The 27,837-nt window shown below is 45.8% G+C and overlaps 1 protein-coding gene across 1 annotated transcript in view; it reads left to right on the top strand.

Moving 5' to 3' along the window:
- Window positions 1–27,837, top strand: part of dlgap4b (discs, large (Drosophila) homolog-associated protein 4b) — a 146,479-nt gene that overhangs the window by 111,465 nt on the left and 7,177 nt on the right. Inside the window, 8 exon segments of the mRNA XM_048254322.1 lie at window positions 1,115–1,204; window positions 1,243–1,408; window positions 15,125–15,579; window positions 19,901–19,989; window positions 20,967–21,028; window positions 21,031–21,489; window positions 26,043–26,134; window positions 27,322–27,477. Coding sequence (XP_048110279.1) covers window positions 1,115–1,204; window positions 1,243–1,408; window positions 15,125–15,579; window positions 19,901–19,989; window positions 20,967–21,028; window positions 21,031–21,489; window positions 26,043–26,134; window positions 27,322–27,477 — 1,569 coding nt within the window.

Genomic DNA, 27,837 nt, shown 5'->3' with positions numbered 1-27,837 from the left:
AACGCTCCCTACAGATGCATAAGGGCAATGCACACTTAAGGCCCATTCACACCAAGAACGATAACTATAAATAAATATCGTTCTCGTTAATATGAATGACGACGTTCACACATAAACTATAACTATAAAGACATGAAGAACAATATTGTTGGGGATCATTTTCAGAGCGATTTTCAGAACGATAAAAAGATAATAGCCAATCAGAACTCATCGAATTTTAACCGTCTCATTCATTAACACAAGGAGAGACTTTGTTTATCGTTGTTCAGTGTGAACATTTTTACCGTTATGGTTATCGTTATCATTTTTGGTGTGAATAGGCCTTTATACCACATATAGACCCACACATCTAAACTGCCATACAGACACATTCATGGGACTCTCCTAGGACTAAAACACATATACATTTGTAAGCATTCCTTATTCATACTGTCATATTTGTGATTATGTGTGTATATGCACTTGAAGTGGAGCCAGTACACTATTGACTGAAAACATTGTGAGTCCTGATAAGGATACACCTGTGTATGTTTTAAGTGTCTAAAGAATTTGTATGGTCAGCCCCTTTCCCCTTTCCTGTAACTCAGAGTCGAGAGCAGACCATGTTCCAGTAAACCCTCACATGTCCAGTTAGATGCCCCAAGGGCTTGATGGTGTTTTATGCCCCCAACATTGTCTTCCAGGCAGCGCTGCCACCATCTCAACTACGGCTCCTAATCCTAAACCTAACCCCAACCCTAACTCTAACCTTAACCCACGCCTAACCATGAATTTCCCCTTGAGGATCAATAAAGTATCTATCTATCTATCTATCTATCTATCTATCATAGCGCCCTCCAGGCAGCGCTGCCTTGAAGACAACGTTGGGGGCTTAAAACACCAAGAAACGCCCCAAGGAGTATGCTTAACCCTTAAAGGTGTGGGTTTTGGCACATTCTAACATAAGATTCTGTTCCGCAACAATTCAAGGTTCTAAAATTCTATGTTGAATTCAATGAGCCCAGCCATTATGCCGCTCTGTGCCCGCTACACGGCCATCTCCACCTGCCATGCCAGCTTCAGGACCTGCTCCAATCTCGCAGCGACCCACGCTAACCTGTCACTATTCCTCCAGGTGCGGGATATGGAGCTGAGCCAGCGCTATGGTGAGGAGTCGTGTTCAGAGTCGGTGTTTGGTGAGACCCACTCCCACTCCCACTCCCACTCCCACCCCACCCCCACGCTCGCTCCCACTCCCGGGCAGAGGAGCCCCCGGATCTGCCCATGCCCACGTGCTTCCGCTCCCGTAGCCATAGTTACCTCCGGGCTATCCAGGCTGGCTGTTCCCAGGATGACGACACAGCCTCAGTAGACTCCGATTCACCTCCGCCGACTGCCACCACTGTACGGACCTACAGTACCAGCACTGGTGAGTAGAATCCAGAATCCAGCTGAACCCTGTTCACAGTTCACTACATGTTCAATAAAAGTTGTGCTGTGATCTTGTAACAGTCTTAAAATATTAGTCATTTTGATTCAGATTTACTGAATCACTGAGTTTGGAATTAAATCCTATACTGAAATGCATTTTTTCTGCATACCTCACACTTCAGCACTGTGTGATTTAGTATTTATTTTTTGAGCCTGAGAGTTAGTCATCATTTGCATAAACAAAAGAGGTATCCAGTTAATGTACCGTAGAAGGATGGATTACAGTTCCTAATACAACTGTCTTCTATTGTTGTTGTGAAATTCTGATCAACTGAGTCAAACTCAGTAAAATAATTTTGACAAAGCGAAAGAATACTGAAGAAGTGTAGCTTTAACGCACACCTGAGCATTGGTTCATGAAACAAGCTGCCCTACTCTGGCTGCTGTCCAGCCTTTATACCCCTTCAAGTCATCCTAGACTGGACACTCTCTGGCTTTCCTACCACCTATGTTTATAGATAGCTGACCAGGTCACATATGGACCCTTTCAACTATAAAAACAAAAACAATGCTTGAACGTTCTATTTGGGCCCCAATCTACTTCCTCTGCATTAAGATAACATATGGAATGTTAAAACGGAAGTCTTGTGGGGCCAACTATGATGCTGAGAATGGAACTCTCTTGAAAGGGTCCATAGTACCTCACCTTTGCCCTTTCATTCTGTTATTCATACACTCTTTAAGTTTTGATATTCTTTAGGTTTTGCATACATTTCCTGGCACTAAACCGTATCTATGACCTTTCCTGCCAGGTCTGCTCTTTCACTTAAACCAGTCTTCCTTTCTCATACACTAAAGATACTACATACTTCAGTTTCACAAAATAATGATATTACACAAAATAAAGATACTTAAAAGATACTACACTATATTACACATTTCCCCCAACTAGACTCATGTGGCTGGATTAGGCTGGTGAAATATGTGAAAAAGTATGTGAATGAATAACTGAAATGAGTAATATCATACCAGTGATTTTGATGACGAATGAGTTGTTCTGGCCTGCTGTAGGGAACAGAAACTGATGATGATGATGATGATGATGTTGTTGTTGATGATGATGATCATGATTACCTGGTAGAACTGATATCCATACCATGGTAAAGGCCCAAGCAAAGACGTGTGTGTGCATGTGTAAGAGAGAGAGACAGGGGCAGAGAGAGAGAGAGAGAGAGAGAGAGAGAGAGAGAGAGAGACTGTATTAACACTAACAATATTTTACATTATTCCTCTTTTGAGTTAAATACATTTAGGCTGCAGGGGGGAACTAACATGTATGATACTGTAGTTATGAAGTATTGAAATATCAAAGTGAAATGTATGTATGTGTATTTTCCTCAATGCTGTCAGCTCTTCATTCCTCCCTCCTTGGTTTTTTTTTTCACTGTCTTACACACTTTAACACGCACGCGCACATACAAGTACGCGCACGCACGCTCTCTCACACACAATCACGTCAGACAGGGCGGGCTTAACGGTATTACATGGGTGTTGCATCGACCATGACAGATTTTAAGGCAGGGTCAATCACACTGTCAACGAATCAAAACCGCGAATTATGATGACAGAAAGCTCGATGTTCCAATGGGATTCCAGCTGGCTGTTAATGCCTCAAACATTACTCCAATAAATGCAATCGAGGGCGTATCCATCAGGATCCTTTCTTTCCGCGACGTGTACCACGGTGACCAAGATGTGTCGGAAATAACGATTAATGGCACTATTACATCTGAAAATAATCACTGTTCTCTCTGGAAACCCAAACATGATTTGGTTGTGAGATCGACGTGGCAGTTAAATCGACCAGCGAAAGAATGAAGAGATTTCTCAGCCGTATCTGATCATCAGACAACGTGGAGAGGACATTTCTTGGATTTGGTAAATTCCCCGCCTCCAGTGGCTAAATGATGCTGGTAACGTTAACGTTACCATTAAGGCTGCTACTAGCAACCCACACTATTGTTTGTATTAATCGGTAATCGCCTCCGCAGTGCTAACATACTCATTAAGCCTCGATCGCTATTAGCTCGTGACAGATGTCTCTACTTTCCAGGGGCAAATAAGTACCTGCTGCTCGTCCGGCAGTGGACATTGTTTTGTTTCACTGAGAATGGTCATCTAAATCATGTTGCAGTCGGAAAGGTATTGGTCTTTCACGATACAGACTTCGACTTAAAACAGCTTACAGTAGGGGTTGATCTGCTTCAGTTGTCAGTAAGAAAGCCAGGTGATGGTTGATAGCACTCCGTTAGCTCTGCATGTGAGTGCTGCACGTTGGTTAACGTTAGAGAAGGAGATGGAACGTGCTTCTACCCGGCTAGTAGAAACACAGAGGCTAGCGAGTTAGCTTATGTACTTCTGCCTGTGGATCCTAGAACACGATAAGAGGGCAACTCCAGTTTTACTGTCACTGTGTTATCTCTAAAAGCATACGCGCAAGCAAAGCTAGGTAGTGGTCATGAAGACGCTGAATATACACAACACAGCCAGCCACCTAGCTAGCGGGCATTTTATCAGGGTCAAGGTCACGAACTAGACCACTGTTTTGGATGAGATGCACTCGTTATTTGTGTGTGGATAAATACTGTTGGCATCCACTTGACCCACTGCCCAATGCTAGCCACTTAGCGGCGCTCTCTCCTCTCGGCGCCACGCCTCGTTTAGTTCTACACGCCCTACACCCGGCAATAGAGTCAGAAGTCTGTTTTCTAGACTCAACAAAACATACCCGGCTACGAGACAACCCAGACTTTAACAGTCGCGATTGCTGTTAATGAGGACATAAACCTCTTCTATCTGAGTGAAGTGGATGGATCTGAGTGAAATGGATTCCGCCAGCGTTATTTTGGTGTAATGTTAAATAAAGACTATCGGGATAGCATGGTGAGTGTATCGAATGAGCAATATCCTTTTAATAACCATGTTACCTTTTTTAGTAAATGTTTTGCACTTGAAGACCTTGCGCAGCTGAACGTCTCGTGCGCAAGTGTATCACACCTGCCTGGGATTTGCGTTTTGTTTGCATTGGAGTTTGGAAAGTTGGTTCCTGGTGGCTAATGAAGTCTTTGAACTTTGACAGTTGCTCTAAATTGCATTAGCTGTGTTCACGTAAAGCTGTGAAAATACCAAACCACACAAATTATGCTTGGTCTTAAATGGTTGGTCCTTTGCAGTTCAAAATCCTACTACGTTGTAACACTATGTTCTTGTGGAACTTAGGCCTAATCATTTGTTCAGTGCCCATCAAGGCAGAAAAAGTACAATGGAAACGGTTGTTTTGGGTGTTTTGTTTCATAGTGACCCAAGATAATAAAATGGCTTCAGTTTTTCTGTAAGGTAGATAATTCTTGTTGTCAAGAGCAACATAATGTTGCCTCCTTTGACTCACGAGCTTGGCCAAGCTGCTGATCTGGATATGTGCAAAAGTTCCCAGCATCATCCATTCATAAATATTTATCCAGGTCAGTAGATTTGTAGTTATTTTTGGTGTTGATATTGTTACATATCTGTTATGGATTTGCAATAAGATTTCTCACTGACAAGAGTTCAAAAGGATGAAAATACTTGCAAAAGAAACATTCAAATTAGGAGTGTCAGCACTCTAGAAGGTTACTACTTGTACTGGCACCTTACTGTAGTCATTGCAGCGAATTGGAAGTGGACAGTATGTGGATGTTGCATTTAAAACGATAATCTCTACGCCTGCTGACTGAATGAATACATAAATCTTGTTTATATTACAGCATGTGAGCAACACAATCTATGCAGGACCGTATAGCATGCAACATCAGCAGTTTGTTGCCTCGGTTGTATACGCTTCAGGAAGATACTGGTTATATTATTATGCGTTTCTCCTGCCATCAGTAACTTAGCGGAAAAGCATTAATTCCCTAGAGGCTCTCTGGCTCTCTGGCATCTCCAGTTCAGCTTTAGAGTGTGTGCAGGTTTTTAAGGGCAGTCGTCTCTCAAGCACTTATGGCATCTCGACATCCTCTGCGCCCTTCGGAAACAAATGAAATATTGAGCAAGCTCTGACTCTGCTGCAGTCATGTTTACAACATGCGTTACAAGGATAACAGCTCGCCCGTCTGAAACGAGAGGTGACTGATTACGTGATGCCTCAAGTCACCATGATGGCACAGTTGCGGAGTTATGAAATTTGAATTGCTTCATTTTAAGTCAGTGATGCACAAAAACCCATATGTGAAACTATGCGAATGCTGATTTTGTCAAGCCCCAGTGTCCAGAAAATGCAAGACCTAGGAACTTTTTTAAGGGCTCTAAGGTGATTCCAGAGTAGGTTTTTGGACGCATCATTCACACCTTGTAATAGAGGCATGCTTTGCTAGACAACTGTTGTGGAGATGGTAATGAAATTCACTGCAAAGATGTGATATTTGCTCTAAAATATGGTGTTGTTGTAAAAAAAAAAATGCCTATAGGTACGGGCTGTGGAAAGAGGTTTTGTTTTACGGAGTGTTATGTGCTTGACATTTACAGGAAGGATTCCCATCGCATTCATTGTTGGTAGAGTTAATGTAACAACCTCTTGGAATAAAACATTGTGGCAGTGACATTTACCCACGCAAAAATGCTTTGGAAGAAGGCATACGCTCAGTTCTTGTGGTGTCTGTTGTCCCTTAGTGTTGGAGTTTAGACAGATGGTGATGTAGTGTAAAGTCAGTGCATGGTAGAGTAGTGTTTCTTTGCGAAATGAGACCGGGAAGTTGTGAGTGAATAAGAGGGTGTTGATGCAGGCACTGGGTCGGTGGATGCGTGCCAGTTACTTAGGTCTGTATTTGTGGTTTAAATGCTCAAATAGGGTCTCTCTCTCTCTCTCTCTCTCTCTCTCTCTCTCTCTCTCTCTCTCTCTCTCTCTCTCTCTCTGTCTCTCTCTCTCTCTCTCTCTCTCTCTCTCTCTGTGTCTCTCTCTGTCTGTCTGTACTTAAAGGCACAGACTGTTGGCAGGGCTTTGGACCCCTGCTGCAGGATGACTGAGTTCAACTGAGATCGAGTGAGCGATGGAGAGAAAGCTTTTTGCTGTCTGGCAGAGTGTAATGCCTTGTCCAAAAGGACTGGGGTGGGGGTAGAGACGAAGAGGACAAAAGTCGCTTCTCAATTTACCAAACCGCCATTTCTATGGTTACCAATGTTCCTTAAAGTGCAAGCTTAAATTGTCAACAAAAAAGGCTGATGAAGCATTCTGACCAGGCTGACAACTTTTCCTCTGCCTCAGGAGCCAAGCTTTATTTATATATATATATATATATATATATATATATATATATATATATATATATATAAATATATGTGTGTGTGTGTACATATAGTTGACCCATTTATCTTTTGAAAATAGTATCCCATGTAGTATATCTGTGACACCAAATGCTGTAGTCTTTAAATGGACTTCATGTTCAGCAGAGTTATTTCCAGTGTACAGTAAGTACAAGCAGTCAGATTTCATGTATTTTCAACATGTAGGCTACACTTAGACCTCCATATGGTTGCCTGTAGGAAGTTGGGCTTTGAGGCGTCTTAGGCTGGATTATCCTGTAAAACGGCAATGTTTGTCATTTCTCTGGCTAAATTACAGTCCTGTAGTCATAGGCGGCTTTGTAGCATAGGAGAGCAGCATACTCTCTACATGTTTAAAGTTTATATGTAGTTGTTGCCATGTTTTGCTCATTGGGAAATGGCGCAAGAAAACATTTTGGTATCTAATGATTGTGTGTCTTTTATCCAGTACCAGACAAAACAAAAGATGTCATTGACCTCAAGAGTCATGCCAGTTTCGGTCGCTAAGCTGCATTTGCATATGGTACTCTGAAACCGTGTACACAGTGTGATGGGGCTTAAGGCTCTTGGACGACACAGAATATTCACATAGCAGCCGTCAAACAGCAGCTAAGCATCATGGTGTTTTTAGCCTAGAAATATGTCACTATTTGCCCCTGCTAGAGAAAGGGAGTAAGGCACGAGCTAATCCTCTAATCTGAGCGTGGTTTGGGGCTCTTCGCTAAACACTTGAAACCTGTGGATGTTGATGGTAAGCCACCGTAGCAAAACCAGTTTGAAATCACTCCTGTTGCACAAGTGCTCAACTACCTACAGCAGCTGTTGGTGTTTGATTTATCAAGCTGGTGGTTATCAGGTTGACTGTTGCTTTAGCTTGGTTCATAGCTCATCAGTGCAAAGGCAAAAGCTATTGGCCCATATATTGCCCTCAGCTTGCATGACTTGTCATAGCAAAAATGATTTGCATAACAATGTCAAATGCTCTCAGTTTTATAACCCAAATGCCCCCACCATGGAAACCCAGTGTTTTCAAAAGCACTTTAGTACAGGGTTGATGACCTACATTTCTAAATAGTCAGAACCCCCCCCCCCCCTCTCTCCCACTGAAGGATACATTTGGGTGAGGCTTTCTGTGAATCCCCTGGGACCTTGTTATTAGATAGAAATCAGTGATTAGAGGTTCTAGAGATCCCAGTCTAAATGGGATGAGAGTTCTTCACTGAGGCTGAAGAATTGATAAGGCCAAGATCGAGGAGAGTGACTTCCCTCCGCTCTCGTTTCTGGCCACTTAACTCACTAGGCAACCTTGCTACTGTGGAGGTCTCAAAGAGTTTCTCTAAGTTTCAAGTTTCGAAGTTGTTTTGCATCGTTAGCGAGACGGCCTTCTGAAGCTAAGCTCCTTTTCAATCACGGTCTGTTATTTAGTTTGGCTGGCTGAGACCTTGAAGGTCTCTCTAACGTCAGAGACATTCTTTGTCCTGTCGGCTGAAAGGCGCACTCTCCAGTAAGCTTCCTTGTATTTTTTTTAGCTTCTAGCTTAGGCCTGCAAAGATTGAAGTCTGCATCTACACATTCACCATGATGTTCAGTCTGTACGCGCTCCACTGTTGACCTTTGGAATATCTAGTCCATAAAATTTTCATGGCTATGCCATCATAACCTATTTTTTACTTTCACTTCTAAAAATGGTCACACTTGCGATGAAGGACCATGGAGTGAAAAACTCCCAGATGTTTCTTGGCCTGGCAGATGACACACACACATACACACACACACACGCACCCACAGTTGCAGTAAAAGGGCATTGTGCTCAAAACACTCCCAGGCCTTAGAAATGGTGACCGTTTGAGTGTGCCTGATGGATCTGATGGCTTTTGCGGCACGGCTCGGCTCCGCCCTTGCTATTAGCAGCTGGCCGCGCGCTCTCACACACTGGTGAGAGAAGAGGCCTCGTCCTATTTAGCTCAGTCAACCCCTGGAGGGAGGCAGTTGGATTTGATTTATGCTGGTGTGCAAATGGCTGGATAAGCCTCACAGCAGAGAGCAGGTATGGCCTATGTAAGGTAGTCAGCTCTTCGGCACAAGCTCTGTGTGTGTGTGTGTGTGTGTGTGTGTGAGAAAGTTCTGATGTGTGTGGTGAATTCTCTGTGTATATGTGTGCGTACACTAGTAGTTGTGGTGTGTGCTTGGGAGCGAGCGGTTTAGAGCAGGTGTGAGATGCTTGCTCCCAGCCACTGATGGCAGCTGCAGCAGGGCAACATGGCTGTCCACGGGAGCTGCTGACATTCCAGGACCTTTTCACCATGTCGCCCCAGCTCATGTAGTAATCATTTGAGCTGTCAACAGCCACGCTGCATCTATGACACTGTGCATTTGCCCGTGTGTGTGTGTGTGTGTGTGTGTGTGTGTGTGTGCGCGCGCCCTGTTGGCTGTCTGATGAAGTTTGGGCGTTATGTAACAGACTGATGTTTGGGTCTGCTCAAAAAGTGTGGAGTCTGCGCATTCAGTGCTGCACCCAAACTGATTTAATGGAATTTTCCCACCACCTGTGACATTTTGGGCCCGAGCCCTTCCTCTGCTACGGCTACTGCAGGCCCTCTCCATACGAGCAAGTGTGAGGAAGCGTCACAGAGCAAACTTTTGTAGCTCCCAGTTGAATCCTTGAAAGTGCTGGGGTTTTTTTTGCTTATTTATTCTCCTTGTGAGTGTCTTGGAGTGGAGATGGCCATGAAGGCCTTTCTTTCACACCCCAAACAAAACGACACACTCATCCTCCTGATGAAGGGGGACCGCTTTGGCCCAGTTTGCCCCCCTTGGCCCAGTTCCTTCCACTGGAGGAAACCTTAGGCGGACAAAGAGCTTGTTTGTTGTAGCCGTAGTTTGCTGTTGTTCTCATGGTTGCGCTTTAATAGGATTTTGAGGCGGGAGCCGCGAGCAAGGGGAGCAGACCTGCACTAAGCCGCAACGGCATTTTCACTTCACCATTCATTCACTGTATGTCATCCCCTTGACCTGTCGTCGTCAACCTGCGTTTAGGCGCAGCCTTTTCCTAGACGCCTCCTGTCCCCGTGCCGTCCTCGTGTCCTTAACTCTGCGTCTTCCTGTTTCCTCACTTCCTGACTCTCGAGCTCAGCTGTCCTCTCCTCACCTCAACACGCCCTCACAGACCAATTACAGCACAGCCTGTGTCTGCCGCTGCGTCTCGCCAAGTGCCAACCCTTTTCTCCCCTTTGTGATCAGATAAGCGCACAAACGGAGGCCTGCGCCACCCCATAAGTGGGTTAATCCAGAACTCGTCTGTGTCTGAGTCTGTTTCTATGTGCCTGTGTGTCCTCCGCATAGTAACGGAGCCATGTCATAGGACCGGTCACCAGAAAAGAGAAGTGAGGTATCGCAGAAAGCTGACGTGACTCACCGGTTCTGTAGGCCACAGGCTCTGTTTGCTGTGGAGGCCGGGACTGTTGGCACACATGATGAAGTGGATCAGGAAGAGTTAGTCATGAGACAAGAGGGCGAGTCTGTCTGTCTTAGGCCAGCTGCGCTGCGGTGGAGTGGAGTGGAGCGAGGGCTATTATCACTGGTGTAATCATCAGAGAGCTTGAGAGGGCCCGTCACTGAAGGACGCGTGGGAGGTTTTCAGTTTTTTTTTTTAGTTTTTTTTTTTTTTTTATTATTGCCTGAAGCGCCTTATCTGGCTTTTATGGTTGAGCTTTTGTAAGGCATGAAGTAAGGTTGGAGAGTGAGGAAGGAGACGCCTTTCACCATGTTCACACATTAAACACAAAGACAGATTTAAGTTTGCTTGTAGCCACACGCTTACACAATAAACACACACACACACGCTCTCTGTGCTCGCAGACAGGAATTTGGACAGGAGCCAACTTGTCGCCTTTGTCTGTTATGACGGGTGTGTGTGTCCTTGTGAGTGCTGACTCTCATCATTAGTCTGGCCTGACGCTCACCCTGTCAGCATGAGCAACCCGTTTGCCTCTTGTTATAGACCCAGCAAATACACATTGGTTTTGTTAAGACTTTCATAGAGTCAGTGGAGCCAATTTTTAAATTCCTTATATGTAAGGGTATTGGTGAGGCCTGGATATTTGCCCAAAGACTGACAGCTCCCTGCTCTATTTGTTTCTTCCTGCGCAATCCCATAATCGGCCACTTCAATCCATCATCACACATGTAACAATCTCATCATTGTTTATCTCTCTGACGGATCTCCTTGTTTCACACTTCAAATCCTCAGGCAGATTTAGGTCTGGCAAACACATTCTGCGAGATTATCGGGGCACTGTTGTATACTTTGTCTCTATATGTAGGCACAAGAGAAACGTTTAAGACGCAACCGACTGCGTGTCACGGAGGTCCCTAATTAAGAATTTATAAGTGAACAGCATTGGGTTCTCCTTCCATGAGTTCCTGGCAGCGCTGAAAAGTCTGCATCAGCAGTGAGCCCGAAACGCAGTTGTCATTAGAGAAGCTTGCATGGTTTTTGGTCAGCTGCTGTTTCTCAGCAGGCTGTCGGGCCTCGAAAAAAACCGGGGAGAGCTCCTCTCTTTTTTTTTTTTTTTTCCCGCTTCCACTCGTCTCACGGCCACCTCGGCGCTCTCGGGACTCGGTTGGCATTGGAGAGATCTTGCCTCGAGGTCCGTCACGCTGATGGCATCTCAACACTGTGGTGATGTTCTCAGGCATTCACTCCAGGTATGCGTGGAATTGCTGGCAGATCTTCCTCTGGCCTTGACACAGAGGTTTTAGATAAGTCATGTTCTCGTGTGTGTGTGTGTGTGTGTGTGTGTGTGTGTGTGTGTGTGTGTGTGTGTGTGTGTGTGTGGGCTACGTCACTGCTCTAAGTTCATGAGTTGCTGTTACAGCACTCTAGTTTGGAACAGCCTCTCTTTTGTCCTGCTGTGTTTGCCAGGATCTCTCTCACATGTTTGCTCAAGGCTTGTTTTCTAAAGCAGGGGAAACAAATCCCCTCTGCGAAGCCACACAGATTTATGACCCGTTGTGCAGAGAGAGGGGAACGAGAGGGTGTAAAAACATCTCTCTCTCACACACACACACACGAACAGTGGCGTTGGTGCGCATTAAAACAGCAGCCAACAAATACTTTTAAGAGCTTTAATTGAGGTACATCAGTTTTGTTCATTACAGCAGAGATTTCTTTGTGGGAAATTGAGGCCAAAAAAGTCATGTGGGAAAGAGGTGAGTCTGAGGACTCACCTCAAAATAGGGGACTTGTATTTTTAGTGCTGTAAAACATCAGGCCAAGAATTTCTCTGAGGTCCCTCTGGAACAAATGCTAGTAAACACGTGGTTGGGGCTTGCTCAGTCAGAACTTATGGCACTATATATATATATATATCTATATATATCTATATATATCTCTCTCTCTCTCTATATATATCTCTCTCTATATATATCTCTCTCTATATCTCTCTATCTATCTATATATATATATATATGTGTCTGTCTATCTCTCTCTCTCTATTCTGTCTTGTCTCTCTCACATTTCTGTCTATCACATACTATCATGCTCAGATATATGATACAAACACACGTAAAGTCCTCACATTCCAGTGGGATTTCTCTGTGTACCATCATTTCCTTTTGACCACACTCAGTGGGCCATCTGCCAGCTCCACCCAAAATCCACCAAAATATGCCTTTGTCTCCCCATGCTGGCAACACACACACACACACACACACACACACACACACACACACACACACCACATTCATGCATCCAGTGCACACCAACACTAGGACCACTCCCTAGCCCCCTACCGCTTCAGTTTCCCCCATTGCCCCCCACCACTGCACAAAAACACTCCTAAACAGACAAATGTAATGCACACACACACACACACACACACAGATTCTTTATGGCACTCATGGCCGTCAGCCCTGCCTGCATAAGGGCTGGAAAACTAACCGTGGTTCTGGAAAAAGAGATGAGCACCGCGGTGTATTTGCGTCACAGACTGAAACCATAAACATTGGCTCCTGACTCTCACTTTCTTTCTCACAGACATACAACGCGCACGCACGCACACACACACACACACACACACACACACACACACACACACACAGAGAGGAAAAGGGGAGGGAAAGATGGCGATCATCATGACCATCTTTAGCACCCCTACCCTTGTTTTTCTGATTCATTGCAGTGCATGTGTTATCAGATGCAGAGGGCCCAGTGGCCGTGAGCAGACCTGCCGTGTGTGTGTGTGTTGACCAGCCAGTCATGTTCCCCAGTCTCCACTCTATGCTGCTCTGCACTCACTCATATTCCGCTCTTTAGTCTTCAGAGCGTGTTTGTGTGTGTGCGTGAAAACAAGGTATTTTGCGTAGCAGAATTTCTTATTTATTGTCAGGATCTGAGAGAGCCGGGAGCCCATGATGAGTTGCAGCAGTGCGCCTTCATAAAGACAGGGTCCCATCTTTTTAGTGTGGCCTAGGGAGGTTATTTAGGTTGCCACATGCCTCTTTCCCTATCGCCCTGGCTCAACAGTGAAGGCCTTGTTCTTGGCTATGTAAGGGTATGTGGGCGAAATGAGAGGGGAGAGAGGGAGAGAGGAGGAGAGAGGGAGAGGGAAAGGAGAGGGAGAAAAAAGGAGAGAAGGGAAGAAGGAGAGAGAGGAGAGAGGGAGAGAGAGAGGAGAGAGAGGAGAGAGGGAGGGAGAGAGGAGGGAGAGGAGGAGAGGAGAGAGGAGGGAGAGAGGAGAGAGAGAGAGAGAGAGAGAGAGAGAGGCAGGAGAGAGAGAGAGAGAGAGAGAGGAGAGAGAGAGAGAGAGAGAGGGAGGGAGAGGGAGAGGAGAGGGGAGAGGGGCAGGAGAGAGAGGAGAGGGAGAGAGGGAGAGGGAGAGGAGAGGGAAACAGAGGGATGACTGTTCATCTGCGCTCCACTCCAGCATCTCTCCAGACTGTGGCACAGGAGTCTGATTGCCCTGCGATGCAGCGGTTACATATTTATGGCAGGGAGCAGAGGCGCTCTGATTCGCCTCACATAATGAGAGGCTTTCTCAAATCTCCGCAACGGACAAACAATGCTTGCTTTATTTATTTATTTTTTTATATATATATATATATAAAATTAACCAAGCAGCATGCAGATGTCATGAAAAAAAAAAATGCTTCCTGGACCTCCTGAAACGAGGAGGGCCTTAATGTGGCCAGTGAATAGCAGAACGCCCTTCAGGATCATTAAAATGTAAGTAGTATGTTTGCCTGCAGTAAGTATTGGTGTCTGAGGCGAGTTGGTTACGGCTTTATAGGGCCAGGATCAGAGAGCAGAGAGAGAGACCCCCCATCTCAGATCAGAGCGCTGGGGGAGAGAGGGAGAGAGGGAGGGATTGAAAGAGAATGGAGAAAAGAGGAGTGCTTGCACTCTCAGCCATTCCAGTGGGAGGTAAGCTCTTGACTTTCAGAGACCCTGCTGCGCTCTGTCTCTCTCTCTCCCTCTACTTTTCTCTATCTATCTTTTTCTCTCTCTCCCTCCCCTTCTCTCTCTCTCTCCCCCTCTCCTCTCTCTCTCTCTCTCTCTCTCTCTCTCTCCCTCCCTCCCTCTCCTGAAGGGCGTTCTGCTATTCACTCTCTCTCTCTTTCTTTCTCTCTCTCTCTCTCTCTCTCTCTCTCTCTATCTCTCCCCTTGTCTTACTCTCACTAACAAGGTAAGGCGTCTCAAAAGCCAGCCGCTAATTGTCTGCCTTTCCTGTCGACTGTCCATTTGCCGTCTTTCCCAGAATGCACTGGGCGGAATGAATGAATCTCTTGATTCACTTAGATGCCACAAACATATGCACTCTGCCTGTGTGTGTGTGTGTGTTTCTGATAAAGAGGTTCTCTCAACTATCAGCTGCTGGGCTGTTTCCTGTGTGTTCAGAATTGCATTATGTGTCTAATTGTCGGGCATTTTCATTGGAATCAAATTACTCAGGTCTTTAGCGTGGTAGGATGCGCTCTCTCTCAGGCCACGCCCAGCTGCGTCCACTCACGGCCCGGGGTAGGGTCTACCTTTTAAAGGCCGCCTGGTGTTTGTATTTGTGCGGTTTCTCTCCGCTTCCTGTTAAAGATGGGTAATGGTCAGTTCTGTTCATAATGCATCTCTCTATGTCCGTTAAATGTTCTTTGTATGGTTACCTTTCCTCTCTCTCTCCTAAAGGAGTGGTGTTGGGAGAGTATTGACGTTTTTGTTTGAATGTGACTGTGTAAGCCGTGTTTATTGACTTATTTCCCCTGTGTGGTTTATCAGCGTGCTCATGTCTGAAAGTTAGACTATGGTCTAATAGGTTTCAAAAGGTTAATGACTGGTCTTTCTCTCTCTCTCTCTCTGTCCCTCCTGCAGTCTCTACCTGCATAACCACCTGTAAGAAGGTGGCCCCTCCGCCCGTGCCCCCGCGCACCACCTCCAAGCCCTTCATCTCCGTGACGGTGCAGAGCAGCACCGAGTCTGCGCAGGACGGCTACCTGGACGGTCACCTGGAGCGCAAGAGCGAGGCCAACAGCCAGTCGGGCCACAGCAACTCCTCGGACAGCTTGGACAGCACGCGGGCCAGCAGCCTCGCCAAAGGCCCGCGGCCCCAGCAGCTCCCGCTGACCGCACCGCGTGACCCGCCGGCCGCCATCCCCACCGCCACCGTCATCTCCCCACCGGAGGCCCGCACCTCCGTCGCCACCTCTGTCGCCACCTCCACCGCCGTCCCCCAGGCCCAGAATGAGTGGGTCAAGGGCGGCCTGACCGCAGACGAGCCCCACGTTGAGCCCGTGCCCCGCAGGAAACTCTCCTCCATCGGTATACAGGTGAGCAGCACAGGGCAGAACCTGGACGTCTTCCCACCTAGGGGCAGCCGTGGCCCACTGGTTAGCACTCTGGACTTGTAACCGGAGGGTTGCCGGTTCGAGCCCCGACCAGTGGGCCGCTGAAGCTGCCACGTGCCCTTGAGCAAGGTACCTAACCCCTCACTGCTCCCCTCGAAGCCCAAGTTAGCAGGCAGCTCACTCTTGCCCGGGATTAGTGTGTTCTTCACCTCACTGTGTGCTGTTTGTGTTTCACTAATTCACCGATTGGGTTAAATGCAGAGACCAAATTTCCCTCACGGGATCAAAAAAGTATATATACTTATACTTATACTTACACCTCTGGTGGGCAGCCCCATCCCTGTGGCCAGTGGTGCAGGTCATTTGAGCCTTGACGGAGAAGCTTGATTGCCCTCCTGACCGCATCATTTATAAGTTTCTTTTTAGGTCAAAAGCGTCAGCTAAATAATTGAATATAAACGTAGATGCCAGTAGATTTGAATAGGTTTTTAATGGGATACATAGGTGTGGTAGATTCCCAGGTGAAGGGTGAAACGCCTCAAGGTGGAATACTGTTTGAGGGGATTATTGGGCAATTCCATGCAACGGTCATCCTTAACGTGGAAAAAAAAGTTGTGCACATACAAATAGAACTGTTGTTAAAATATTCATTTAGGTCTACATTTTTATTGTTTGTGAATTATCTGATTGAATTTGATGGAAATGTACACTCTTTTTACATCATAAATATGGTGTGACCATACAGAAACATATTTTTTCACATGGCAGTATTAAACATATTTATTTTAAAAGGGGATAAATGGACTCCATGTTACTACAACATTGTTATCATTTGACAAATTCGAGATTGACAAGGGAATGGTAGATCAATGTGATGCTCAGTTTGCCTTAAGAGCACAGCTCCTTAATTTTTTTTTTTTTTTTAAATCTCTTTTAAAGTCAGCAAATGCCATGGCCATGTCACATCCATAACGTTTTATAGGAAAAGTTTATGCTACACATACATTGTTGATGTGACAATGTCCAAAGTGTCTGTGCAAAGCTATATCAGCGTAAGTGTGATGAACAAATTGTACCCCTTTCTTACTTTTATAACCTTTTAATGGTGCGTTATGGACGTTACATAATGTGAATTTACAGGAGTGGAGACTTTATTTTACCTCAAAGCTGATAAAAAAAAAAAAAATAATTTCAGAGATTATTAGGCTGATCATAACCACAGGAAGGCATAAGCGTTAGCAAAACAAATCAAAATATTAAAATACTTCGAGTGACTAACAGCCTATTTTCGTTTGGCCTGATAACGACAATCTGAGTGATTTTCTTCCTGTAATTGTCATACTGTTGGTGTAAAGTAACTTGATTATTGTGTTGGCTGGTGAGGATGGCTGACTTTGCAACTGGAGTTAACGTAGCAACCACCTATTCCAGATGTGTTCAGCCTGCCGCTCTTGTCTGTTTAATACAGTCTAATTTGAAATGTGACGTCGTCATGTGCATGTAAATGAGTGTGTGCATGTGTGAGTTTGCATTTGTGTATAAGTGTGTGTGTGTGTGTGTGTGTGTTATGGGGCTGTGTGTGTGTGTGTGTGTGTGTGTGCTTGCCTCTGGGTATGGGCTAGGTTAATGTGGGCTCTTGAGATTAGCATACCATAAACATTTTGCCATCTTGGGTGCAACGGTTTAGTTAGTTTTTTAGCAAAAAACTGCCTAGAGCGATGCGGGAGTGGCCACCAAGTTTCATGTCCCCTGGTGATAACGGGAAAAGAAAAAATATATTTTAAATTACTTGTCTATTTTATGTCACGTCCATAACGCTGATAAAATGGCTTGTATGCTTAGGATGTAAATGATTATATGAAATTTTAGGATTTGGCAGTATTCAGAGGACAAAGGTTTCATTAAAAGTTATGCAAATTAATTCACTGATACTATTTTTGTCCATGCTCTAGGGCATTTTGTTTACCAACATGAGTCCAGCTGTCACATCCATAGCACTGGAACTGCCCTATTCAAAGATTTCATCAATTACTGACTGATTACTTCCTTAGCATTCTACCATAAAGGGATGTCTGCATCTATAGTTTTCTTTCTCCAGTCAGTCAGCAGAGGGTTGTTTGGTGAGATGTTGGTAAACACTAACTGCTGAGCTTTGGGCTAAAGGCCCTCCATTATCATCATTATAAAGGATTAGTCCCTCATATGAAGTGTGGTGTTTTTTTTTTTTTTTTTTGTTTGTTTTCTGTAATGAAATGGTTCCTGCTGCAAGTCTAAACTTTGTAAATTCCTATCATAAGCTTTTATTGTTGTTTGGGCTTAGCATATTTGTTTTTCCTGCACTGGATCAGGGGCAATAGCAGGAACTGTGTTGGTTGAGAAAAGTGGTCGGTCGGCTCCCCCCTCCCCCACTAGTCAAATGTGTACAGCAGGCAATCCATCAAAGAGAGGGAGGGAGGGAGAGGGGAGAGCGAGAGAGAGAGATGTAGAGAGAGAGAGAGAGAGAGGTACCGACCGAGAGACAAAGAAAGAGATGGAGAGAGGAAGAGAGATTGACTGATCGAGTGGCTGCGGAGTTGTGCTCATTAGTGTTAATTTTGTCACCTATTTTTAATTTAGTCTTAGTCTTAGTCTTGTGACGAAATGTCCTTTTTAGTCTTTGTCATATTTAGTCATTCAAATATAATTTTTGTTAGTCAAGTTTTAGTCGACTAAAAGTCTCGTCATTTTAGTCTAGTTTTAGTCAAAAGAAAACTAAAGGTATCTTAGTCTTAGTCAGTTTTAGTCAACACATTTTAGTCTTTTTTTTATAACTAATTATTTCTGATTACCATTTGAGTCAAATAGTGTTTCACACATCTCAATTTTCCAACAATATTGTGTGTCCACAGGGCTACTCGTCTGTTATAATTACTCATTCTGATTTATACAGTTATAGCTCGGCTGGGATTTGACCATAGACAGTAAAAGATTTGACTGGACCACTGTCATATTCGTAGACCAGTGTTTCTCAAAGTGTTGTCCGTGGATCACTGGTGGTCCCAAAGTTATCCCAAGTAGTCCTTGAGCAGGCGTGGTAAAATATAATATAGATGAGTTGTTTGCAATATTGAACCAACTTGTATGTAAAAACGGTTCTGCAACACTGTCTATGTAAGATATGCCAGTTTAAATCATACAGTATGAATCCACACAATAAGCAAAGTGGTTCAGTGAGTAGGCCTATTGTGTAGACTAATTAGAGGCTACTGTTGAAGTAGGTCTAATCTTTTTTTTTTTTTTAGCTAGGGTTAGTTTAGTGGTCCTGAAACTGAAAAAAAGTTTGAGAAACACTGTAGGCCAAAGTATTAATGTTTTACTCCGCTTGCTAGATGGCGATATCATTCCAAACACAACACATTCCCCAATCAGACTCTCCATCTTAGCCATAGCTAACCTGCTAGCTTAACTTTCTATATTAGCTTACTTGCTAGCAAACTTTGCATCATCAGTCTAACTAGTTAAATAATTGACATTACATGATAAACATTTTTCGTATGGACATTCTGGGGGATGTTAATTTGTATGAGAGAACCTTCAACTTCTGGGTATGTAGCATTGTGGCATAAAGCTTATAGTTAGCTTGCTAACTCTGGCAGAAATCTCCAGTGTTCTTGTTCCATGTAGTTTAGGTGTTTGCAGCCACAGGGTTGCAGCAACAGCACGTGGACTAGCCTACAGGAAAGCTGTTAAGCGTATGAACTCATTCGAATATTTTGAAAACATAACAGCTAGATGTTCTGTCTTCTCATTTTGTAGACGAAAATGAAGAGAGATTTTATCTTAGTTTTTTATTTCATGCAAAACATTTTAGTCTCGTCTTTTTTTTCGTCAACAATAATGCATCTTAAGATAGTCTTAGTCAGTGTTTCAGGACAATACTGCCGCCTCTGTCATCGTCTCGTCTTAGTCATGAAAAAAAAGGTTGTTGACGAACATATTTCCTCTCGTCTCGTCTGACGAAATTAACACTAGTGCTCATGCAGCGTGGTCAAGCAGCGTGGTCATGCAGCGTTCCCAGTCCTCTGCATACTGTGGGCTTGAACATATTATTCATATTATTCACCACTGAAATTAAACAAATGGGAACCAGGGAAAATGATGAATTCAGGAAAGGAAAAAAGAATCATGTGGAAAATTGAAAATTCTAACTGTTGCTCTGCCTTGAGGGTACAGCTTTATTTTATTTTATGCTCTTGTAGAGGCCATCAATCACTTTTGGTAATGGAATGTCAACACTGAACACTGTGCTCTGATTGGTTGGCAGGTGGATTGCATCCAGGAAGTGCAAAGAGTCGAGACCCCGCCACTTGCCAGATTTCAGTCGATCGGAGTGCAGGTTGAGGACGGCTGGCAGTGAGTACTTCCTCCTTCCTGTTTCGTGCGGTCGCCCCCCTTCACCATCCCATTCTTGCTCAAAAACAATTCAATCACACACACCACAAAGTCCCCCCCTTTTGTCCACAAACATTTCCCTGTAGTTTGCATGCACTTTGCAAATGACAGGAACAGGGTGTGTGAGGAATTTGAATAGTTGTGCTGCTTTGTGCTGGTCATTTTAGCCTTGGACTGAAAAACTAAGGATGCTGGCTGAGTAACATCCAGCTGCAACTCTCCGTCTTGATCGCCCTGGAGCAGAAATGATTGGTTCTGGGGGAGCTGTGGTACCGGGTCTTGAGTGCCCACGGGGACCCAGGTTCAAATCCGACCTGCGGTCATTTCCCAATCCCACCCCATCTCTCTCTCCCACTTACTTCCTGTCTCACTCTTCACTGTCCTATACAAATAAAGGCAAAAAGCCCGAAAAAATATACGAAAAAAAAAAAAAAAAAAAGATTCGTTCAGCACTGCATATCCACATGTCTGTAGTTCAAATTTGAAATCTTAGTCAAGTCAGGTTTATTTATAAAGCGTTTTTACAACAGCAGTTGACTAAAAGTATTGCATAGTCAAATTGGCACCAAAAAAAAAAAAAAACAATAAGCCACTCAATAAAAGTATGACTCAATAAACACAAAAAGACCTGTGTAAAGTCTTGGTCTTGATTCCTGATGTGAGTTGTAGGCCTGACGTTACGCAGACGTTTTTAAGAATGAGTGTGCAGTTCCTGTCAGTCTTGCCAGCTGCTTCCTGCCCTGTAGGAAGTGGATGCTCAGCTTGCCAAGGTCAGCTGGCGGTCAGGCTAGCCAGGGAGGAATGGAGCAATATCCCAACTGACCATTACACTCTTTGTCTCTGTGTGTGTCTCTGTGTGTGTCTCTGTGTGTGTCTCTGTGTGTGTGTCTGTGTGTGTGTGTGTCTGTGTGTGTGTCTGTGTGTCCATCCTCCCTTAGACTCAGCCGCTCAAGCAGCATGGCGTCCAAACAAGAGACCGACACGGAATCCCAGGACTCTGCCCCGACCCCTGCTCCGGCGCCCAAGCCCGGCGAAAAAAGACCATGGTCAACAGCAGCAGCCAGGTGGCCGACTCGCCGCCACCGCCCCCCGTCGGCCAGCAGCAGCCGCAGTCACAACTCTCCCTCGACAACGGTGACCACGACGATGAGGCGGTCACCACCAGCGGCCCGGCGCGACAGCTGCTGACCAGCCGCTCGGCCACGCGCAGCTCCTCGTCGTCGTTCTCCGAGAGCCTGGACCCGGCGCTGGACCCGTCCTCGCTGCCGCCGCCCGAACCCTGGCTGGAGTCCGGCAGCGGTAACGGCTCGGTGGGGCCCGACCAGGGCTCCGGAGGACCGCCAGCGTGCCGGCGCGACGGCCACTGGTTCCTCAAGCTCCTGCAGGCCGAGACGGGCCGCATGGAGGGCTGGTGCCAGCAGATGGACCAGGAGACCAAGGAGCACCAGCTCTCTGAGGAGGGTAAGACACACAGACAGACAGAGACGGAACTTAAAACCCAGAGTATGTATGTGGAGTGTGGACTGTGGCTCTTCTACCCGCTACCCCATGTAGGGTGTCTAAGTTCTCACTCACCGTGCCGAAATTCAGACATGCACTTGACTCTTTTGGAATTCACAACAGCCTAACTGGGTATATTATAGCTTAGTAAATGTCTGATAACTTTAGGCACACACTTCCCTTGCAGACAGACAGACAGACTGGGGGCTGGTGGGTAGAGGAGTGAGACGTCCGCATACATACATGATCTCTGTACTGCTCACCTATTCATTTGTGCAACAGTTTGAATGCTCAGGCATCACATTGTGTGGGGATATGGGTCACTATAGAGATTTCGATCCATATTCATAAAGAATCTTCAGGCTAAAAGTAGCTCTTAAAGGTGAACTTGGCAACTATTTCAACGTAATAAACCCATTTAGAAATCATTTTGATGGTTAAATGACCTGTTCCGGTGAAAATGGTGACTTTCCCTGCTGCGCCTAGTGTCCCCAGGCAGAAAACCAACCTTGCAACATTGAGACTACCGTCCTGGAAAGAGAAGTGAGAAACAAGAAACTCGTTTTAAATCGTGTTTCTTACCTTGTAACATCCACATAGTTCTGCAAAACTTATGCTAACCGTTCGCTAGCTTATAAACAAATCCATGTGCTTTATCGTTACCTTTTCCCACAGTTTGAAATAGCATAATGCACAATTTCTTCAGCAGAGGGGGAAATCCTGCCAAGTTTCCCTTTAACTGCTGGATGTATGCATGAGAATTGACATCAGCCATAGCAACAGAGAAACATTTAGTGTGACTTAGGATAGTCGTAGCAGAAAGCTAAATGAACTTGAATGAATACGGGCTGTGACATTTTCAGTTCCTTCTGACGTCCTGCTTAGTTACTGAGGGGTGATTTGGAGAGTTCTAATGAGGATGGGTCTTGAGCTCTGAGGCGAGCCTGATGGCCCTGCTGAAATAGCGAACGCCTCCTGTCTCTGAGAGCGCTGAGGGGAGGAGAGATCCAAAGCATGGTCAGTCAGTCTGCCTGCTCCACTCCCATGGGACAGTCACAGGGAAAGAAGCCAGCTCTCTCTCTCTCTCTCTCTCTCTCTCTCTCTCTCTCTCTCTCTCTCTCTCTCTCTCTCTCTCTCTCTCTCTCTCTCTCTCTCTCTCTCTCTCTCTCTCTCTCTCTCTCTCTCTCTCTCTCTCTCTCTCTCTCTCTCTCTCTCTCTCTCTCTCTCTCTCTCTCTCTTCCTTTTCTGCCAATCACACACATATTTTTCTTGGAAGGCGTCGAAGGAGCCCCGGCTCCCAGGAAATGCTGTTTCCACTGAGCAGCTCCCCCGTCTGACAGTCGGCAAGCGAGGCACGTGCCGCTAGATAACTCTGGGGCCTCAAACGTCCACTGAGCTGGCCAGCCCACTGCTACACTCCCCAGTTCACGGCAGGCGTCCCAAACCTGAGCAGGGTAGACTGCACCCTTTAGGCTGTTCAAATATGGAGTAGTCTATGAGTGCTTTTTGATGACTTGATCGATTTGCTGGCTGCCGGTAGGGTGATGCTTTCAGGAACACTGGCTGACTGCCTGCCTGTCTGTCTGTGCTCAGCTGCACTTAGCGTTGTCTGCTTCACTTCTGCTGAGGTTCTTAAAGAAACATCATGGAGTTTTGCTGCAGCAAAGGTAGAGCAGCAGTGGCTTCCTCAGGAGATGGAGGGGTCACTCAGCAGACTGCTCCCGTTGTGCGGTTTGGTGCCAGGCTGGTCCCTCAGCTGACCCTATTCCAGTTCAATTCATTTGAAGATGACAAAAGAAGGTCATTTAAAAAGCAGGCCTCAAAAAAATGTTACATAGTGTGGCTTTAAAAGGGAGCAGCTGCATTAGACAGCCAGGCGCAACCGTACACGCGCACACACACACACACACACACACAGACACACAGGCATAAACTTCCCCTTTTGGATGAAGTGGGTAATGCTGGGGGTTACTAAACAAGACGGCCGTGTAATCCCAGGAATTACACTAATCTACTGTGGACCTGATTAAAAGTCAGATTAGCGCCTCGACATCAGGCTGGCAGAGATGCCGAGAGGATGACCAGCCCTACGTCCATGCGGATGGCAGAGATGCCGAGAGGATGACCAGCCCCACGTCCACGCGGATGGACACACGTTGGAGGCAAGAGGCAGCCTCCGCAAAGGGCCCATCCATGTCCTCCTCACAGGGCCGTAACCGGCTGCACTGCACCACTGCGGAGGCGTCGCTCTCACACATGCGCCACACACACACACACACACACACACACAGAAGAATTCACCTTGAGCGTTGAGTTTTCTGTGCCTTCGCAGTCAACTGGAGTGTTTTAATATTCACTAACCAGGCCTCAAGGAAGCTGCCAGCCGTTCATGAGAATCATTGCATGAATATGCATACAGTAGTCAGCAACAATCTCTCTCTATATAGATAGAGATAGAGATAGAGATAGAGATAGAGATAGATTGTTGCTGACTACTGTATGCATATTCATGCAATGATTCTATCTCTCTCTATCTCTATCCATATATCACTCACATAGTGGCTCATAGAAATATGCTCGCTCACACACAGCCCACACCAAATGACATGTCGAGTTGAAAGATGGTGCTGGGAGGCTGTGTGAAGGAACTAGGGCACCCTCTGGCAGCATCCTGATGCAAGGCAAGGCTGACAGCAGAAATGAAGGGCTAATCAGGGTTACGGACACCTGGCTAAGCCAGCCCATAATTCCATCACCTTTAATATGATAACGCAGTTACCGTAGCTACACTCACATGCAAGCAGCACATGCAGGTCACGCAAGGCTTTAGAGAGAGAAATCTTGTGCCTTTACACGCAACTCCAGCGGATCACAGTCCGTTATGGCTGTAATCTAGCCTCCTTTCGTGATATGCTTTCAGCTAATGGCCCACTCTATCCTCAAAATCAGCATCAACTGGGAGTGTTCCTCAAATCGTGATTTTTGGCAGGTAGTGTGCGTGAGCGACCTAGCCAGCTAGCAGGTTGGGTTAGGGGCCTCCCGACGATGAGCAACAAGGTCAACGGGTGCGAGAGCAAAAAAAAAAAAAAAAGCACACTTATGACCCTATGTGCCTTTTTGTGTTTTCTTGCTAAGTAATAGCAGCTCATAGTGGGCGTAGCCACCGCCTGGGCCATTAAGTGATTGCAGCTTGCAGCTGATGGGGATCCTGTTCTTTTCCCCGTTCTAGTTCCTCAAGGTGTGACAAATCCTCTCCAGGATTCCTCCTGTTCATCTACTGTCTATCCAATTAGACACGCTGCAGGAGGCCAAGGCAAACAGGGGGCTTTTTGCATCACGGCGTGCATTCACCCCCATTCTCTGAGACCTTCTGGCTGAGGCGCATAGTGGCGCACCCAGCGTTGGCGTACCGTGTCTGAATCGCACAGCAGGGATTTGGGGTTTGCCTTGCAGTGCACTTAACCCACACTGTTGTCGTCAGGCCTCTGCTTGAGCTGGCGGTTATTGTGGGGAGATGGCCTCTTGCACTCAGCGACTCTCTGCATCCCTCTGACGCTCATCAGCAGCCCTTATTTGTTCAAATTGCCCCCTTTGCTATAAGCCGTCGCTTTGATGTGTTCAGTTGTGTTGCTCTCCCTTGCTCTCTACTGTTATTTTTTGTGCTCTCTCTCTCTTTCTTTCTTTCTTTCTTTCTTTCTTTCTTTCTTTCTTTCTCTCTCTCTCTCTCTCTCTCTCTCTCTCTCTCTCTCCTTTCCTCCTTCATTCCCTCTATTCTTCTCGTTCACCCTCTTTTTCTGGTGCTCCTTCCTTCTCTCTCTCTCCAACAGACACACACGCACACACAAATGATCTTGGCTCTACAGACAGAGTTAGGGAAGGATGGGGATAGAGAGAGCTTTTTAGTGGAGGCCTCTAGTGTCTAATGTTCTTAGTGCTTTAACGTTAGACACTCCTGCCCCAGAGTCACCAGGCTACTCTGCTTTAACCCTGCCTCACCTCGTCACTCTCCTCTCCCTCCTTCATCCTCCTTTCACCCCTTCATCCTCTTCTCACCCCTTCATCCTCCTCTTCCTCCTCCTCTCTCTCTTTCTCCTCCTCTCTCTCCTCCTCCTCTCTCTCTTCCTCCTCTCTCTCTTCTCACCCCTTCATCCTCCTCTCCCTCTTCCTCCTCTCTCTCTTCCTCCTCCTCTCTCTCTTCACCCTCCTCTCTCTTCCTTCTCCTCTCCCTCTTCCTCCTCCTCTCCCCTTCATCCTCCCCCCTGTCGTTGCCTCTCTGCCCTGACTCCCGTATGCCTGCAGTCTCACTCTAGTTATGGAGAGGGAGTGATGTTTCTGTGTCTTTAAGGGATGAGCAGGGAGCGTTCAGTTCAGAGAGTACTCTGCAGCTTGCGTGGCTGCTTGTGTATAAAATATGCATGCATACATTTGTGTGTGTGTGTGTGATTCATCTCTCATGGTGTGTGTGTGATTCATCTCTCATGGTGTGTATGTGTGTGTCCTCCCTTTCTCTGCAGTGTTGGGTAAAGTGCGCAGTGCTGTGGGGAGTGCCCAACTTCTGATGTCAAAGAAGTTCCAGCAGTTCCGAGGACTATGCGAACAAAACTTGGTGAGTAAGAGGAGTGAGTGAGTGAGTGAGCGTGTGTGAGCATGTACACCTAAATCTTTCCATAAGGTCATGAATGTCGCTTCAGTAGTCAACAGTAATGACACAACTCCACGCCTATTTTAGTTTTGCTCCTGTATGCGATACACCACATCGCTATCTCCACACAACACACCTGGCATGAGGAAGTTGGATGACCCGCATGTTCCATAATGAAACGTGAAACTCGTACAGCCCACATCACTTGCTCACCGTCACTTTTCACACAGGCTCACATCAAAGGGATTCAGAAATGATGCACTCTGCAGTTTTGCTTCGTATTTTTCCCCTTTCCTCATAAAGCGCTGAAAGAAATCTCGCTCAGCACTGCAGCCCTGTCAGAGTTGTCAAGTTTGGTGTTAAACCAATAATCCAGCTGCCGTGCTCGCCTGATACTCGCCAGTTAATCGCACTTACTCTCTCCATAGAGAAGCGGCTTGCTTTTACTCTCTCCATACAGAAGCGGCTTGCTTTTACTCTCTCCATACAGAAGCGGCTTGCTTTTACTCTCTCCATACAGAAGCGGCTTGCTTTTACTCTCTCCATAGAGAAGCTTTTTACTCTCTCCATACAGAAGCGGCTTGCTTTTACTCTCTCCATACAGAAGCGGCTTGCTTTTACTCTCTCCATACAGAAGCGGCTTGCTTTTACTCTCTCCATACAGAAGCGGCTTGCTTTTACTGTAAAATGAACACAGTGCTGCCTGAATAATAGAAACATAAGCTGGAGTATGAAAAATCAATGCCAGGCCAGCAGCTGAGGCCTTGTATTACCCGTTGGTCCACCATGGAAAAAAAATGACCTTGGAATACACCACAAGCGTGTGTGCGTCTGTGTGTATGTGTGTCTGTGTGTTTGTGTGTGGCTTTATAGACCTCATGATCAATTCTGGATATTTTCTGACTATAAAAGAGCACTGGAAGTGGGAAAGAATTGTGTTATGGCGCCCCCTAGAGTACGGCATTGGTACTCCATCTCAGCATGGCTGATCATGAATGTAAACCTAATTTTTGCTCTTAGAAAATCACAATAAATAAAAGCTAAGAGAAACAGTGGCACCATTGACCGTGCTGACCCTCTAATTCTTCCTCTCTCCCTTTCTTTCCTCTCTCTGTCTGTCTGTCTGTGTCTGTCTGTCTGTCTGTCTGTAGAATGTGAATGCTAACCCCAGGCCCACGGCTCAGGATCTAGCAGGCTTCTGGGACCTGCTGCAGCTCTCCATAGAGGACATCAGCCTCAAGTTTGACGAGCTCTACCACCTGAAGGCCAACGACTGGAAAGTGGACAGAGACTCACCTGAAAAACAGGTACACATCTCCTGTTCTTTCATTCAAGGGCTATGTCTGTTTGACCAAACACTGGTAAAATGACTGCAGTTGTAATTTGCTGTTTATTGTGTGGTCAATCATGCTATATGACAATGAGGGTAAGGTTAAATGTCATTATGCTACTATTCAAATGAATACTAAAGTAACTCTAAAACATAGTTTGGGGTATGTTACAGTCTGTATTACTTTTTGTTTTTTTAAGGTTGGATACAGCAGTCTAGCAAACCAGTGATAATTATTACCTTGCTAAATGCCTAGGCACTTTTTAAGTCTATACCAGAAGGGAAAAGAGTTGATTGGTGGTACAGCTACCACTTCAGTCATCTATCAGCCTCACAT

Source organism: Alosa alosa, chromosome 10 (assembly GCF_017589495.1).
Source record: "Alosa alosa isolate M-15738 ecotype Scorff River chromosome 10, AALO_Geno_1.1, whole genome shotgun sequence".
Taxonomy (NCBI): Eukaryota; Metazoa; Chordata; class Actinopteri; order Clupeiformes; family Clupeidae; genus Alosa; species Alosa alosa.
Note: the sequence above shows the minus strand (reverse complement) of the source record. Positions and strands in the feature narration are given on the sequence as shown.